An 18,546-nucleotide genomic window follows, 5' to 3' on the forward strand; every position below is an offset into this window, starting at 1 on the left:
TCTTTCTGCAGTCATGACATGACAGCTGTCTGAGGAGACCTGGAGTCTGGCAGCTGACACTCAAAGCAAATCCATTTAATTTCCACACAACACCTTGACGACTCTCGTATATTCCCAGCTCAAAGTAAAAGAGAAAATAACCCTTTAATGTCAATATCAGGCTCAATCTATGCCCTCGCCATCTTCGACTGTGTGTACGTTGGCTGGAATGTGTGTGTGTTGGGGGGGGGGGGGGGGGGGGGGTCCTCTTAAGTGCATAAATGAACAGCGTAAATATCCAGTCTTGGCATCGTTTCGCGTCCTGGTAAATTCCAAAGATCTCGTCAGGTATGCCTAACAAGAGTGCTCTTTGGCGCCATCTAGTGACTAATATTACTTAAATTAAGAATTCGAGGGCACAACGCTTAAAATTGCCACGAAAAGTACTATAACCACTGTCATGGAGAAATAATGGTACTGGTACGCAATTGAAGAGAAGAAAACACTTCCTTGCGTTTCTACTTCAGTGTAATTGAAGGTCTGTGCTCGTCAGTACTCCTTTAATCACATCCTTTATATCTCCATTTGTGGTGGATTAATCATAAAGATGTATTAGGAACAGTAGGTTGTGGTTAAACGTAAATGTAAAACTGAGGTTATAACAAACGCGAAAGATGTTTGTATATTCAAAAGCCTCTACAACATAGTAAGTAGCCTATGTTATTCACAATGATTTGTTTGATAACGTCATTCACTGCCACATCTGACACGTTTAGTTACATTTATTAAAGCAATGTCATGATGCAGAATCAGCTGTCGGAAAAAGAGGACCTCTTGTGTGGCAATAACATCACTACTCAAAGCGCGATATTTGCAGGGAAGCTTCGGTGTACAGAACTTCTAATGACGCATAGGCTACTTTCGAAATGTGTCATACGTGGTCAGCTCAGATTATGGGTGCTCCTAGTTTTGCCGTTCGTCGTTACACCGTTAAGTAAATAGCACAATTTTTGTGAACACAGGTGAATTGCCTGTTTGGTGTCCAGTCTCCGTCAGCGGTTGAACGAGGTGTAATGGCATTAAATAGGTGTGGATTGTTCTAATACTACGAGCAAGCTGCGGACAGCTGGAGGCTGCGGGCAACGTTGCACGCCAGATCATTCGGATTATTAAACCCCCGGCAACGATTTAAATATTGAGGGGCCGATCTCTCCGATTAGGGAGGAGGTTCCTTCGCCGCGGGAATGTTTAACTGGAGCCGCCGAGTTTCTATTGCTCTGGCATCGCTTCTTGTCTCAGTGCGAAAGCCAGACGTTCTGAGTCGCGCTGATTTGCTACTCTTGCAGACTAGAAGTGAGGGAGTATATCTGGTGCAAGCAGACGTCCTCGCTCCTCTTTTTTTTCGTGAACACCATCACACAGCATCTCCTTGAAGTGGACACTCCGCTCTAACGGCACTTATCCATCCAGACTTCAGAATATCCCGTCTCTCCAATCAGAGTCACCCAGAGATTTTTTGGATGGCATCATAAAGCCACAGAATTGATTTAGTCGACCTCTCTTTTATTAATCTATTTTCCGGATATTCAGCTTCTGTGATTTTTTTTTCACTGAAGGATATTCTAAGTGAACAGTAACTGACGAGGATTGCATCGGCGTGTTGATTTATAGACATCAGTGACCTACAGGACGCGGCATGTGGACTGTCGCCTTCCTATCCGCTTGGCATTGTCATTGTAATGTTCATTTGCCCGGTCAATTGTCGGATGCTCGGAGACACACGACATCGTTTTGCATTTTGTGAGGGTTATGGGATGAAATTAAAAGAACTTTGGAACGGAACTTTAGATGAAATAAATCCTTGCAGCGTCCTCTTTTTCGTTGAAACTTTCACGTTGGATTTTCCGGCGACCTGTTTTCTCTGAGTTTGAATGAGAACGAGTATTTTTTATATTTAATATATTTATTCATTAATTTATTTTTTCGCGAGGAACAAATTTAGGATGGTGGTGTGTTACAGGCTGGCATCGGCTATGAAACTTTCCACAAAAATCTCCCACAACCTTCTCTTCTGGTTTTTGTTTTTCCATATGCCGCAGCTAATTTCTCCTTTAATTACAGGTAAGTTTATAAATCTGTAAATATCAAAATACAGCACAATCATTTCAAATAGATGTGGAAATGTTGGCACCTCCACAGTCTCTTACTGCTGGAAGTTCATGCCGCATCTGTCTATTAGTCTGATATTTTTTACAAGTCTGTTTCCCTCTCTGCCCGCGGGCCAAATGAAACCGAGCTCGTTCAGCTGCGACATTTACAATTAAGCCGCTGCTTTGCTACCGACCGTTTCCATTCCTAAATCTCTCGCTAACGCACGACCTCCGTTTTTACGTTGTTTAGAAACGTTGAAAAAAACTCTCTCGCTGAGTTCAGCGCCTTATCAGTGCATCACGCTACTGTCAACATGTAAGAAAGTTCTCGATATCCATATCAGCTAAATACCATTACAATTAATCCCACCGGATCACTTTTCTTGAACGCGTTGCTGCCTGGTATTCGAAATATGCGGAATATCATCTGTCTGTTGTCTCCCCCGCGGGGCCCTGAAGATGTTCTCTGGTGCGTCGAGTTTTCCCTGAGCTAAAGAGAAGAAATTTGGCTTTAATTTTGGAGAAAAAATACTTCCTGGTGCAGAGCTTGTGCAGAACAGGTGTAGGTGTGTGCTAAACGGCATTTACTCTGATCTCTGGTTTAATAGAAAGTCAACCTTGGTCGGAGGTGAGAGTTCGCTCGCGACTTCAGTAATTTAAAGCTGTGCTACTCTAATTAAACGCGAAAGCTGTAAATTTTTACAGTCCCACAGGCTGCGGGGGTTGTCTGCACCGTGATAAATGATGGAGTTATTTACTAAACCAAATGCTGATTTTTTTTTAGACTTTTAATTCAATTTAACAACCAACACCCGTTTAAGAGAATTTTAAGGAACAGCTAGTCGAGTGTACTAAAATCTATCCCCTAAACAAAAAATCTGTGGAACAGAGATTGGAGAGAAAAAACACAGCGATACGTTTTAGATCGACGAGACAAGTAACCCATTAACACGGACGGTGACTGTATGCCCGTCTGCTCCTACAAGGTTAAACGTTTTGTGTTCTATTCCCTCGCATTTTTTTTTTATTAAAACGGTGTCTCTTGCATGCACTCAACAGGTACTGAAGCCAGCTGCGAGAACGAAGGAGAAGTGTTGCATATCCCCAATATCACCGACAACCCCTGCATCTCCTGCGTGTGTCGGGTGAGAAGGCAATGGTTTTGGTATCACACAGAATTTACACTGACCAGCGAGGGTGACACTAAGTAGCGTTAAATGCCCATTTCCTCTTGACAGTGACAGATGCCGTGCTGTGTTTTGGGAGACATCGCAGACTAGGGGAAATATCCAGCGCAGACATTACACCATTTTCTTGGACGTTCTATTATTATAAAGAAATACGAGGGCCATTTGTCATTTTACGGTTTTATTCTACGTTACGATAATCTATTATGTCACGGAATATTTATAACACTGAATTAAGAAATAGCTAATTCTTTCCACGTCGCCCACAATAGTTTTTCCAAAACAGACCTATTACAGTAATCCAGTCATCTCCTACGTTAAACCTTGATCTTTAGAACTAGAGAAATATTTTTAAAGGGTCAAACTGTTAGGTTTTTCAGTTGTTTTTTTTTTTTTCCATTTGAAGAGCTGAAAGGATGTTTCCAGTGGCATTATGTAAAAGCTTTAAAATCAACCTCCAGATCTGACAGTGACAGCGTATGGACTTCCTCCTATTGTGTGTGATGTGTAAGTGGGGGTTCTCGCTGCTCTGCCATCTCCAGAGGTTTGATCGGCCCTTTGATATGTGTCTCCTCTAGGCATGTCTTTATCAGACCCTCATCCCCCTGGCACCGATGAATGCTATCAGTCATCACGGGGTCACGGCTTGCCTTTAATCTCACTCTGCCTGCCATGTCACATGGCCCACTGGGGAGGTTGAAGTTGAAAGACAGTGGTGTCGCCACGCTGTCGTGGCCAAGGCAAGCAGCCAGGCCATGCATGAGCTGGAGCGTCACTCACAGTTACCGCTAAGTACCTGCTAATGGCCATTCACCCAGGGAAACTGAGAAACACACAGAGGTTCCATTTTGCTCTGCTGCCTCTGACGCAGGGATCTCTAGGCCTGTTGAGCCTGACGCTGACAGCGGTGAATGTGTTCTCTCTGCAGTGCTATCTTCTGCTCGTCCACTGAATGCTGTCCTCCCTCCCTCCCTCCCTCCCTCCCTCTGCACGTATTCACTAACATTAGCAGTGATTGATGAGTTCAGGCAGTTGCCCAGTGATCTGCAAACATTTGGGAATGTTATGTCGGCATTTCTGTCCGTAACTGTGAAAACCAAACCAGAAACATTACGATGGCTGTGGTCTGGTAAACCACATTTTCTTGAAAAATCTGATACACAAAAATCCTGTACGCTCATCCGTATTCCCTGCTCTCTGTGACGAATCCTCATGGCTCTGTGTGCCAATGAGTAATACTACATATTGTATGGAAATAACTTTGCATAGTTCGTCTGAAAAAGCTTTTTGGGCAAGTGTTGACCCTCTTAGGTCACTCTGCAGACAGAAGGCTCTAGAAAGTGTAGGATTAGATGTTCAAGCACTCTGGTCGGGTTCACACACTTTGTCCTCTCTCAGGATTATGCTGACTGAGACACGGGCATACAGAACTGGCCTATGCCTCGGGGTCGTGACCTGTTTGTTTTGGAGGGAGGTGAGGAGTCGGCGGGCAAAAACCTCAGAATAAAGCTGGTCTTGACAGGAGTGTTCCTCTTTAAAAGCTTTTGCGCTTCCCATCTCGACTCGATAACCAAATATCAAGAAACTTGTATGCTTGTTCTGGCTTGTCAACTGTGAGACCTTCCGATGCAGCCACGCCTGTCTGATATGGGAGAGAGAGAGAGAAACAGAAAATTAATTAAGAGGAAAAAGAGAGGTAAATTTGCGGCTCAAATGCTTTTACTAGGGTATATTTACATTTATTCCTGTGCACTTTAAAATATGTCCAAACATCTAAAGATGAATGATGAGGAGTAGGAGTTCCACAAAAGTATTGGGGAATGCTGTCAAGCTTCTACAAGTTTCTGACTTGGACTGAGGTATTAAGCTCCTGTGACCCCTGGACCCTTCTCAGAGGGGCTGAGCCACTTCACATCATTTAAAGCTAATGGTTCAGCGGTGTATTGGGGGGAAAAATAGCGGTGCTGAGATATGGCTAACGTCAGTGACTCAACAAGTTTTCACTCTCGCTCTTTAACTCGATAACACTGCGCCTTAAATCTTTCACACAAGAAGACCACAGCTTCTACTGCCTGTGTGAAACGCTGCCTATTTGAACTCATTCGGTGTTTCTGATGGTCATTTAGATTGAGTTTGACATGGAAAGTTCACACGTGCCAGAAGAGCAAATGTCCTATGAGGAATATCAAAGTAAAACCTGGGGAATGTGTTTTATTGGGTGTATGAAGCATGCGTGAGTAATACAAGCCTGAGGCTTGATGGAGGCTCTGCTCACCCTAAAGAAGGCCAAAAAAGGTCAAGGGGGAAAAAAAAATATAATAAGGCAAAACCTCCAGAGTCAAACAGTGTGTGTTTCGTTGGATTAGTGATTTTGCAGCATTATGTTAACGGGTTACTTGAGCTTGGTAGAGTGAACAGGGGACGTTGTATTGTTGTGTCACACAGATAATGTGTGAGTATTATGTTTCTGTAGTAGTCTCTCCCATTTCTCTGTATCAGTCTCCACCTATTCCTGTCATCCTGTGGAACCAATATGGTGCCTTAATGAATTCCTTGTATTGACTTACTCCATGGGCTTAAATTTATGAAAGGAAATCAATGGGGGTGGCTCATTGCTCACTTTTGCTGGAAGATAATACCTCCTGTCTTCCTGTCTTTCTAGTTGTTAGTCTGTCTGAAATGGTTTATGTACTTGAGCCTTTTCTTTGACTTTGGATGTTTCTATAGCGTAGAAAAGCAGTTTTCATATTACTTTATGAAGCCAAAGAGAGGTTTTATTTTGAGCCCTGTAAAAACCGTTGTTGACTCTGAGTCCATATGTCTCTCTCTCTCTCTCTCTCTCTCTCTCTCTCTCTCTTTCTCTTATTCTTGGTCTTTCTTTAGAACACCAACATTGACCAGTCTGCTGCGGTTCTAAACCAGTCAGACCTCACTGTCATAAAGTCATTCTGTTGTATTTTAAAAATCCAATGTTCCCATGACTTCAGTCGACTGGGCCGCAGTTTCTCTTTGAAGTACAGTCAGATGTGATTTGCCAAAGTGGATCACAGAGAGTGAATGTGTTGTAGTATATAGGTCAGGGCATAGGTTGCATACACCAATGAATGATCCCAGACATACATGGTAGACACACCATGGACAGCTGCCTTTGTGAAGGGGAAATAAAAAATCAGGAAAGGGACACAGTGACTTATTGTAAAAGTGAGAAATGAGCATAACAATGAATATTTTCTCAGAATGACTGACTGCTGCTCAAGTAACTGTTGTGTGTCCCCCCCCCCCCCCCCCCCCCCCCCCCCGTCTGTCTTTCTCTTTCTCTCTCTCTATCTCTCTCTCTCTCTTTCTTTCTCTCTCTCTCTTTTCCAGAACAAAAAAGCAGAGTGCAAGCAGGAGAAATGCCCTCCAGTGGCGGAGGACTGTGCACTGGTTGTAAAGCAGACTGGAGCCTGCTGTGAGAGATGCAAAGGTAAACGCCTCTCAGTTATACACTCGGGTAACCATGGATACAGATGGAAAGAGGATTTAAGGAGGATATCAACCCTGTTATGTGGTTAGAGTCTGCCTGCATAAGTGTGGAACCTGCATCCTGACCATTTTACAGCCCCTCAGACTATCGCCCCCGCTAAGATAACGCCCTTAATGCTGCCTAAAACGCAGAATGCATCGATGCCCTTCTTCAGTGTTGCCACGGCAACGTAAAGTCTCAGGTAGTGTGAGGAGACATTATGTTGCTGCAGCGAAATAATAATGTTTTTGTTGTTATTTCTGATTTGCCCTCAAAGATTAACCTGCTAAGGTCGGAGTGACCGTTGATTCTGTCTCTTACTGCCACCTTATGGAGAAACGGTTTGGTGATTTTTAACATTTTTGAAACCAATGGTGTATGTGCTTTAGTCACAGGATATGTGAGGGAGAATGTGGTTAGAGTGGAGCTAATGTGACTCATATACTCTCTCGGTTCAGTTAAACTGCGTTAAAGACGCATTGGGGTTTTGTGCTGAAATATGAAATGCTATTCCCATGCATCTTATAGAATTTCCACTGCTGAGGCTGCTGCTACCTTTAAAATGAGAGTCTGGGGTGTTGCAGTTGGGTTTATGGTGAACGCAAATAGGGAAAAAAAATTGCTTTTATGAGGGCAGTTGCTCCTTGGTTTCTGGCTTAGACCGCCTACATTCACGGCTGGGTAAGAAGCTCGGAGAGAAAGCGAGAGTTTGGCCGGGGTCACTCCGGGCTCCCAGGTGATGATTTATGAGAAATGCCGGGACTTTTTTTTCAAACACTTTTGTTAGTTTTTTTAAATGGAAATCCCCATCCTGTCTGGTGAATTGTTAGCGTGTTCACTCCAAGCTTAGCACCGTGCTGCCTTCTTTAATTTAGCACTTTATGGATTCTAGCTCTAACACAGAGAACTTGGTGTGGGGCTGTGAGGTCATTAGTGCAGAAAACGTTTAATAGCTCCGTTGTAATGCTCGTTTACTGTTGTGATTTCAGCCTCTCTAAGGCGTTTACCGCAAACATTGAAGCAATTTTTATAGCCCATTTCCCATCAAACGATAGTTTTATCTGTGCTGTAAAATGCTATATAATATGTGCATGATTTATGCCCGTTTTGTATCTGTGCAGTTATTGGTCTGGAGCTGAAGATTGCCAGTGGGGTTTATCTGTGGTTTTAGAAAGATTTTGGGCTGTGGGGACTTTGAGTCAAATGTGCTCAAAATCACATCAAGATTCTCTTGGGATATGAGAACACGTTAAGATCAATTTGGTTTTGCAACTGTTGCAGCTCCCCTCCCCTCCCTCACGCTCTATTTCCCTGTTGTATGTGCAAAATGAGTGGCATCAAAAAGCACTTAGATCAGAGCACTTTAGTCAGCTTGGTCTGGCAATATGAATGAACATAAATCACAAAGTACACTGCATGTCCTCGCCTCTCAGAAACAGTAGAAGACTGACATCCTCTCTCTCTCTCTCTCTCTCTCTCTCTCTCTCTCTCTCTCTCTCTCTCTCTCTCTCCCCCTTCTCTCTCTCTCTCTCTCTCTCTCTCTCTCTCTCCCCCTTCTCTCTCTCTCTTTTTTCTTTCTCTCGCTCTCTCTCCATTTTCTTAAGGTTGTCAGTTGGATGGGAAGTCCTATAACAGCTCATACTCTTGGACCTCCTCCACTAAACCCTGTATTACCCACAGGTGTCAGGTAAGTCTCACATCTCCCACTCTCCGTCCTATTCTTTTTGTAATCGATTCTCTTTCCCACCTCCGTATTTTATTCCCATTCCTTTCTATTTCCATCCGAAGGGTTCACTCCCAGTTGATTCTCTTATTCCATGGTTTGCAGAGAGCCTGCTCTACATGGAATTGGCCCCGGTGACTTTGTTAGCTAAATGGCTTTCTCACAGTCATGGTCATGATATTAGAGGAGTGGCAGAAGCAGAGAACCAGTGTCTGAGAACTGATTTATGGCTTATTGTCTTTTGGAGGGAAACCAGGTGAACTTGGCTGCTCTGTCCACACATCTGGATTCAAGCCTTCCAAATTCAGCCTTTAACTCAGACAGTCCCCCTACAGAGTACAGAGTCCACCCTAACACCCCAAAATATCTGCCCCCCCCCCCCCCCCCCCCCCCCCCCCCACAGCCTCACAGCAAAACATCACACACACACACACACACACGTACACACACACACACAGGCTCTTTCTCATGCACTACCCATGCAATGCTGGCTGAGGGGATCTGGCTTCTGTTGGAAGGAACTCAAAACTAAACAATCAAAATTAAACAGCGTGCATGCATTGCAGATATCAAACAGGAAAACATTTTGTCAACAATGAAAGTACAGCTGCTTGAATAGAATTCAGAATGAATTCCAGAGCCTCAAGCAGCGCGGTTGCACAAAAGCATGTGAGTCAGTGCGAATATGTTTCAGTCTCAATGGTTTTCATACAAGAGCCAAAGCATCAGACAGTGTATTCCTAGCTTCTCCAGCATTTATCAGGGATAGAGACCTCCCCAGTCACAATCAGACACCAGAGAACACCGTGTGGTCAGTGTGTTTTTACTCCCAGAAAACACACACTCACTCACACTCACTCACACTAAATGCTTTCTTCTGGACCTCTCTGCTCTTAAATTCTGAGTCATCCTGTGAACAATAGGACAGATCCACTATCCATGAATTTTCCATCCATTCTCCAGAGAAGTGATTCTGTATATGAAGTAACTGGAAAGGCACAGATCAAAAGTGAACTCTTCACAGGTTTAAGAGATGTTGAGAGGGAGTCGACGCTCATCGGTCTTTGCTGACGTTAAACAGGCCACACGTATCTCTCTGAAGTCTCGTCTCGTTTCTGACTCTGCTTACCCTGCCTGATGGCAATGGCAAAAGATGTTTAATAATATGTACGTGGGGGATACAGATGTAATACAAAGCATTTGCATATGTACTTGATATTCTGTCCTGAGCTTCCCTTGTCTATATCTATGGGCTCCCAGCAGAAAGGCAACCAAGAGTGGAGTATGGCAGTATGAGTGGTATGCGGTTCAAATATTCCATAATGTGCTGAGGTCTGCACGGTTTGTAATTCAGGCTGGGAAATGGAAACAAGGACTGAACGGTGGAATGTTGTCATGGAAACTGTGTGGAGTTAAGTCATTTTGCCTCTGTTTTGGACAGGAAGGTGTCATCACCGAGGCAGAGGTGCAATGCGTTGTTCACTGTAAGAACCCCAAGGTCCACCCGAAAAAATGCTGCCCGTCCTGCCCAGGTGAGTGTGTGTGTCTTTCTGTGCCTGTGTGTTTTTGCAGTGGTATTGCCGGGCTCAATAATTATCAGATAACTCAACAATGTGTGCTTCAGAAGGCTTCACTGGAACACATCAGTGCTTTAAATATTATTTTATTTCTCATTAGCACTGCCTCCTATAAAAAAAAAGGTTGCACGAACGTTTATATATATAGGCTCTTATATTATATATATATATATATACATATATATATATCCTGAGAGTAACTCATTGTTATCTTCATAGGTTGCTTTGAATGAATGATCTGAAGAGCAAATGAAGAATAAAAACAAATATATGAAGAATAATACTGCCATTAAGTCAGATAAGGAAATTAAATTCTGTTTCTGTCTCTTTCTGCAGGATGTATCTTTGAGGGACGTTTATATAAAGAGAAGGAGGAGTTTCATCCAGAGGGGAAGCCCTGTATCAAATGCACCTGCACCGTGAGTATATACAGCTTTCCCTCGCTCTGGAAATTGCTTTGGAAATTTCAGTGTCTTTTAGTGATGCTCTCTGAGCAGTGCCTCTGCCTGGACTTAATGAGTTTATCTTGGGATCTCTTGGGAGCCACTAAACTTGAGCGGAGCAGGAAAGCTCTCACCACCCTTTTCACAATAAATACACAGTTCACAGTCCAGAGAATTCAAATAAACACATTAGTGCTTTGCTGGACTTTCCTGTCACTTAGAGTTCTCCAAAGCTCAGACGCTGAAGGGGGTGGGTGGGATGGAGAGCTGTGTGTGTGTGTGTGTGTGTGAGGCTGTGTTGGGGGCGGGGGTAGTTGTGTGTCAGAGGGCAATGAGGAAGTTTTGTCGAGTCATTTATGGATGCGGATCTGTGACTGACCTGTTCTAGATATTGTGGTTTTCACACAGTCCTGCTCTTTATGCTTAGGAGAACAGATCTTCTAATGCGATACAGGGCCTTCTCTATCATTCCTGTCATTCCAGTAGAGTTTAGTTTAATGTGGAACTTCACACTACGTTACACACACAGCATGAGAGGAAGGCCAATCAGAGGTGAACATTCTCTATCTCTAAATGTGCACACACACACGCAGATACACACAAACACACACACACACACACACACACACTCTTTAATCGTATTCACAGACCTTTCAAAAAGTTTGAATTTGTGGTTGTGGATGCTGGGAACCTGGAGACCCTGTCTGTCATGTCTTTGTGGGGTAAAGCTAAAACCAACACTCAGATTGGTCTCGCTCTGTGCTCTGTCACTGGCTGTTACTGACAAGTGGTCATCTCCTCTCTGCTCTGACCCCAGTCTCCATTAGTTACATGTCTGTTTGAGCTGTAAATCAGGTGAAGTGCCTTCCTTTTCCACTGGGCCCCTCACAGTGACTGATCTAACTGGTGATCAGCTACATTCTGCCATTACCTCACCACAGGTCTTTGGAAGATCAGAGTGTAGAATCATACACAGTGCAATGTGCACTGTGTATAATGTATAATGTAATGTATATAATGTGATTTTGGTCAATAGAGATTCAGACTCAATACTGGGAACTGGATGTGATATATTGCATTTTATATGTTATTAGCTGTGCGTGTGTGTGTGTGTGTGTGTGTGTGCACGTGTGTGTGTGCATACGTGAGTGCGTGTGTGTGTGTACGTGCATGCGTGCACTCATGTCCATGTGTATTTCTCCACAGGGAGGCCGTACGATGTGCAATAGAGAGATATGTCCTGTCCTCTCATGCCCCGCCCATCTGAGCCACACCCCTCCAGGTCAATGCTGTCCTAAATGCCTAGGTAAGTCTATTACATCAGCGTCGGTCATCCCCGGTACACTTTATACCCACACATTTAGACTGATTGTGACTGAGAGAAAGAACAGATTAGGACTCAGTTAAAGGCTCTGTGCTTCCTCACTGACAGGGTCAAATATCTCCCACTAAGCATTCCATCCCTATAGAGCTGAACATCTTGAAAGAGTTTCAGAAGCATCTGTTGACAGACCCCATTTTACCCCCTTCAGTAACAAAAGCAGTCATTTTTTGGGAAACAGTTCAAAATTTAACATGTTGTTCTCTGATGCTCTAGTGTCTCACTGACCTGCCTCAATTTATATTCAGCTCTATTTCCTAACATCTTTTCACTTTTTTTTTATTATCCTTTCATTCGTTCTTTTATTATCTTCTGTCTAAATCCTTTCTCTAAAGCTTTGCGTTATTATCTGTGCATTTTTTTTTTTAACTAACAAAGTATGTTCTTGTTTTTGGCTTTTCAGGTCAGAGAAAGGTGTTTGACCTGTCACTGGGCAGCTGTCTGTTCCACAGTGAGGTGTATGAAAACAACACCTCGTTCAAGTACGACAACTGCACCACCTGTATGTGTCTCAACTCCACTGTGGTGTGCAGAAAGCGGTGCTCCAAGCCGGGGAGTTGTCATGGCGACCAGGGGCAATGCTGTGAGGAGTGTCTGTCCTACGTGAAGATGGAGGACGTGAAGTACTGCAGGGTCAAGAATAAGATCTACAGGGTGAGGGAGGGACGCTTTGTCGCACTGGACCACCTCAGTTATGACAATTAGAGAATTAATGATAAAGCCATTTACATTAACATTTATTTATTCAACAGATAATCTCATCCAGAACGAGTTCCACAGTACATAACAACAGATGAATTAAAATCCAGAGATGATTGAGTTTTACACAAAGCTGTAATTATTGAGTCAATGTTATTTCTTTTTAACTGTAACGGAAGGACAGGAAAATATTTGGGAAATATAGTAACTGTATTTTCACTTTTCCCCCTGTTTCCCTGTGCCTTTGGTAGGAAGGAGATAGATGGTCGTCAGTAAACTGCACTTTGTGTACCTGTGTGAAGGGGAACATTGAGTGCCAGCCCAAACGGTGTGTTCCAATCACCAGTTGCCCTTCAGTAAGTACCAGACCAAAGAGTGTTCTTGGTGGGATTTCCTGTCAGATATCTGATGGCATGGATCTACTTTAGTGCCGAAGTCCTTTATATTAGTGCATGATCCAGGAAAGCATCTACTGTACGTGGTCGTATGCCTGGTTTTGCTCATAAACCAGTCAACTTTCTGTTTATAGACATTTGTTGTAGCAAGCCATTTGTTTGTGTGTGTGTACTTACACACACACACACACACACACATACACACACACATACACGAGCATGCATGTACATGCGTGTAAACACCTCAGCTTGAAAAGGCTTGTTCACAACATCATTAGCTGCCTTCTTTCTCTCCTCCTCCAACAGCTGCTGTTTGACTGGGTTCATTCTCAGAGCATATTTATAGGCTGTGACTAACCGACATTAGCCATATCCACACGTGTGTCATGTTTATGTCAGACCTTGCTGTTCTATCTACTGTGATTTACTCACATTGTAGTAGTAATTGATTTACCTGCTGGAGAGCGGTTGGGTGATAACAGGGGTTCCAGTTTAGGTCTGTATCTGTGTGGTCAATAAGCACACAGTCACAAAACACACACCCGCCTCACAGTCCGACTGTGGCCCTCCTGTTCCAGGCCTTCCCTGCCTCACAGCTAGACTGTGGTCCTCCCGTCCCAGGCTTTCCCTGACTCTTCCAGCTGCCCTGCTCTGGTCTCTCAGAGACACACAGACTCCAGTCCAGCCTTTGTCTTTAGATCAGACGTTTGAGTGACACTGAAGAAAAACTATCCTATATTTAGTCTGTGAAAACCAATCTCTCAAAGAGGTGATGGCATCAAAGAAAGACAGCTCTTTGTGAGCTTTGTGGTGTAAGGGTCTAGACAAGAGAGTAGGCTGTGGTGTGTGTGTGTGTGTGTGTGTGTGTGTGTATGATAAAAACTGCCCCAGGGTATGAGAGAGGGTGGGTGGGGTTGGAACTCTCTGATGTGCACCTCCCTGGTGGAAGTTGAAACAACCCCCCCGTCTCTTCACTTCACTTCTCCCGTTTCACGGGAGCTAACAATATTTGTCTGTCTGCCTGTCTGTCTGTATATACGCCTGTCTGTTTCCCTGTCTGTCCTCCTGTCTCTCTGTTTGTATATGTAGCCCATGTATAAGTATGCATATTTCCCTTGACTGATTTCTTTCTCGCTGTCTCTCTATTCCTCAGAATAAGATCCTGAATCGGACTGGCTGCTGCCCTGTTTGCACTGAAAGTGAGTAAGTTTCTCGCTCTTAACTTGTCCCACATCTGTTAGTACTACCTGATGGGCCTTTCAAATCAGATTATATCATGTACATGGATTTGACAGAAAATGTCTTTTTTGTAATAACAGTCTCTCTCTCTCTCTCTCTCTTTTTTATGCTTCCTCTCCTCTTCTCCAGAGCCAGGGGTCTGTACAGTGTTTGGAGATCCTCATTATAACACGTTTGACGGGCGGACCTTTAACTTCCAGGGCACGTGTGAGTACGTGCTGACAAAAGATTGTTCCCCAGCGGCTAGTTTTGTGGTGCTAGTGAAGAACGATGCTCGACGGACGCGTTCTTTCTCTTGGACCAAGTCTGTGGAGCTGCAGACCGCCGGTCTCAGTATCAGCCTTCACCAGCACCTCACCGTCAGACAGAACGGGACTCGCATTGCCCTGCCTTTCCACAGCACCGGAATTCACATCGACCTCGATGGCTACCTGCTCAAACTCACCACCATCGCAGGTCTGTTTCCTCCATTCACTGTCAGGCTCGTGTGTGTGTGAAAGCGCGTGTGTGTTTGTGCTTGTTTACAGAATATGTTTATCGTGTAAATGTGCTAGGCGTTTGGGGAAAGTGTTTATAATGTGAAAGTGTTTGGGGAACGCGTTTTGGAATGTTTGTCCCGCTACTCTGTGGTTGAAGTCCTCAGAAACCAGTGAACTGGTGGTTACTTTTCCATTAATTGTTGATTAAATAGACAAATTATGCCAAGTGCTTGGCCATTTTCAGTGGGAAGTCTACTAACATTTTTGTGGTACTGAGGCTTAGCGAACTTCCCCATCTTATTCGGCCAACTCTTTTCTCTCACCAAATTATTGTTTATTGGGAACAGATCCAAACAAAAACTGTGTACATGACTTTTTGTTACTTTCTGAACAGTGCATATTTTATTATGTACTCACACCCTGTGCCCTACTGCTGTGTTTTGTTCTCAGGACTGGAGATCACATGGGATGGAGACAGTCTGGTGGAAGTGGTGGCAGCACCACATCTGAAAGGTCGACTCTGCGGATTATGTGGGAATTACAACGGCCACAAACGGGATGACAGCATAGGGGGCGACGGACAGTTCAAGTTTGACGTGGACGAATTCGCAGAGACCTGGCGCGTGGAGGGTAACGAGGTGTGTTCCCAACCGCCGAGGAGACCGACGTCATTTCTGTGCACCGGACCAGTCAAGGTCAAGTTCCGCGCTCACCGAGCGTGCCAGAAACTCAAGTCCTGGGAGTTCCAAAAGTGCCATCCGGTTGTCGACTTCACCTCTTTCTACAGGTGAGTTCCTGTGGATGTGGAGGAGGTTTCAAACTCAGTCTTCAAATGTTGTCTATGCATGTGCTATTCTACTGTTGCAGGCATCAGGGAAATGGCTGCAGAATGAGTCGTAGCTATGGATTTAACTGAAGTTCTTATCTGAGAATTTAAATGGCAGGAGTGTGAAGTAATGTTTTGGTTTTTGAAGGATGATTTCAGTGTTTTATGTCTCTGCTGCTTTGATTATAAATGAAAACTTGGAATACACTACAGTAGTAAACAGAGCTATGTCAATGCCTGGTGCAACAGTACAAAAACTTCACATGGCCCTACACCTGAGTGACTACTCCTTATTTGTGTGAATGTCAGATCCCTTATCCCATTTGCCAAGTCTTTCCATAATTACTGACATTACTGATATCAATAAAAGCATGAGTAACAATCAAATTAATGGAAACACCAACATAAATCGTCTTAATACGACACACGGCCATCACAGGCCAGAGGAGCAGCTTCTGTGTATGCCACTGCCATGGTTTCTACAGGAGTCTGGAAGAATGGAACATGATACCATTCTTCCACAAGAAAATTCCATCATTTGCTGTTTTATTGACAGTTGGGGACAATGATGTCTGAGGCTCTCCTCCAGAAACTCCCATAAGTGTGTTAACTGAGATTGCCAGCACATATGGTTTACATCATTTTCATGCTCATCAAATGAGTCAGTGATTGTTTTTGCTCTGCGGATGGCAACGTTGTCATCCTTAATGAGTTAACTTAAATCAGGACAGAAATGCTGTATGAAAGTGTGGTGGTTATTTTTTATGAATGACTCTGTGTTTACTGGCACCTTTCAGTCTGAGGGGATTGAGTGCACCTGCTTTCAACATACTTTATATTGCCTGTTTATTCGAGTGTTTCATTTATTTTGCACTTATACATACTTTCAAACAGCTAGATGGAGAAAAGACTGAAAGTTTGTAAACTCTGGCTGGACTATCAGCTGGAAAGGAATGAGTGAAATTAAATGCAAAAGGTATGTCTTCATGACCATATCGACTGATAACCCATTTGGGATGATTCTCTCTTCTCTTTCTCCTTCATTCTGTCTCTGCTGCAATCTCCTTCATAGGTCTTGTGTAACAGACATGTGTGAGTGCCCACTGCATAAGAATTGCTACTGTGAGTCCTTCATTGCCTATAGTCGTGCCTGTGAGAGGGAGGGAGCGCCAGTGCTTTGGAAACCGGAGCAGAACTGCATGAGTGAGTAACATCAGGCCTTTCCAAACATCACAGCTCTTAAGACTCATCCCTTCCTGCCTCTTTCTTAAACTTAAAGTTTATTAACTGTTTTTCCCAGTTATTTCATTGTGCTGTTTTTTTCCCCTTCTCTCCCCTGCTCTCTAGCCACCCAGTGTAAACACGGTGCAGTTTATGACACATGTGGTCCAGGCTGTACTAAAACTTGCGATAACTGGAATGAAATTGGGCCTTGCAACAAGCCTTGTGTAGCTGGCTGCCACTGCCCAGCCAACCTGGTCCTGTTCCACGGCCACTGCATCGAACCCACGTCCTGTCCCGGCCGATGACGCCAGATGGTGCCTCCGTGAAGGGGCCCTGCGATTGGTCAAGGCCTAGGACTGGTGAATGCTGCTCAATCCCCTGCACAGACTGTGAGAGACTGAATGATTCTCAGCAAGCTGCCAGGAGACCGGCACCCAGTCCTCCCCATCAGACTGCGACCTCGTGCACACTGTTCATGCCATGACCTCTGACTGCTCGTGCTGTCCCCCCCTCCCTCCCCGTACTTATGCGGATAAAGTTCTTTCTAATAAACGGGAAGAACTGGAAGCATCATTGGAGGATAAGAGTGGGTTCCGTCTCTCAGAGCAGTACTGAGTGGAAGATTGCAGCAAGGACAACAGGCTTGCTAACCAGTACATGGAGTTTGTAGTATGGTGGCAAATTCTTCAGCTGTATTAAATATGTCTGTCTTGTAAGTTTGGAGAGACAATAGCATGAGGGATAAGCAAACGGATTGTTATGTCAGCCTACGATAAACATGTTTAAACCTTGAGTAGAGTTATAAGAAATCTCATGATGGCATACATGCTATGTGTGCATATCTTGCTAATATCATAAAGGAAAAACCTAATGTTTGAAGTACTGATTTAGCCTGTTCAGCCCTACAAGCATATTAAAAAGGATACAGTCAACTAACAAGATTTGTATAAAACCAGACATTTTAAAGAGCAATATTATTCTCTTCTTCTTTTTTTTTTTTTTTTTTTTTGTCTTTGATGTTAATTTATCTGTATTTGTCAAATGAAATGTTGTAGCAAGAGCCAAATAATCTAATTTTGTTTAAAAAATGATTTAAAGGGAAAAGATATTTATGTTTTTTGTTGTTTATATTTTGTTACTCTGTACTGCCTGAAGAGATACTCCCTAATGTGACTTGACTAATGTTGCATCACAGGGAAATGTACTGTATTTTCAAAAGCTCAGTGTATAGTATTGTGTGTATTTTCTAACTGAAGGCGTTCATCTGTAAATTTCACTTGGCTTTGTAAGTAATTATTTAAGAACAATATATCATTTAATGAAGCTAATTACACCAACTTCATCAAGTCTCTCTGTTTCCTTTACTCTAGTAATGACACAGGTTTTACATAACAATAATCAAAATAGTATGAAAAGGAAAAAAAAAAAAGTTATTGGTAAATCTTTGTTGTTCACGAAACCTCGCACCCAGACACAGAAATGCTCTGTAGGTTCAGAGTGAATAACAGACATGCTGTGGTATTTAAGAGGTATGGGCATTTGAGAGGTATGGACATGAAGCTGAGAAGTTGGTTTTGTTGCTACCCTTCACTGTGTAAGAAATAGGGCAGTAAATGTCAGGGAAAATGACAAACATTCTATATCAAATTGCCCTTTAGTCCTCAAACTCAAAAACTGAATAATTCAATTTTAAAACATCAAACTCCCTCTAAAAATAAATCATAAATAACTGATCATAA

General features: G+C 43.4%; 1 protein-coding gene across 1 annotated transcript; it reads left to right on the forward strand.

Annotated features, from left to right (window-relative positions):
• The first annotated feature begins 1,982 nt into the window (after nt 1-1,982).
• bmper (BMP binding endothelial regulator) lies at nt 1,983-17,112 on the forward strand. Its single transcript, XM_030783152.1, has 14 exons — nt 1,983-2,100; nt 3,189-3,274; nt 6,683-6,782; nt 8,426-8,508; nt 9,986-10,076; nt 10,458-10,540; nt 11,771-11,870; nt 12,349-12,599; nt 12,896-13,000; nt 14,193-14,238; nt 14,408-14,734; nt 15,208-15,544; nt 16,656-16,786; nt 16,931-17,112. The coding sequence occupies exons 1-14, from the start codon at nt 1,983-1,985 to the stop codon at nt 17,110-17,112; spliced, it is 2,040 nt and encodes a 679-aa protein (XP_030639012.1).
• The last annotated feature ends 1,434 nt before the right edge of the window (nt 17,113-18,546 follow it).

This window comes from Chanos chanos, chromosome 8 (genome assembly GCF_902362185.1).
Source record: "Chanos chanos chromosome 8, fChaCha1.1, whole genome shotgun sequence".
NCBI classification, from domain to species: Eukaryota; Metazoa; Chordata; class Actinopteri; order Gonorynchiformes; family Chanidae; genus Chanos; species Chanos chanos.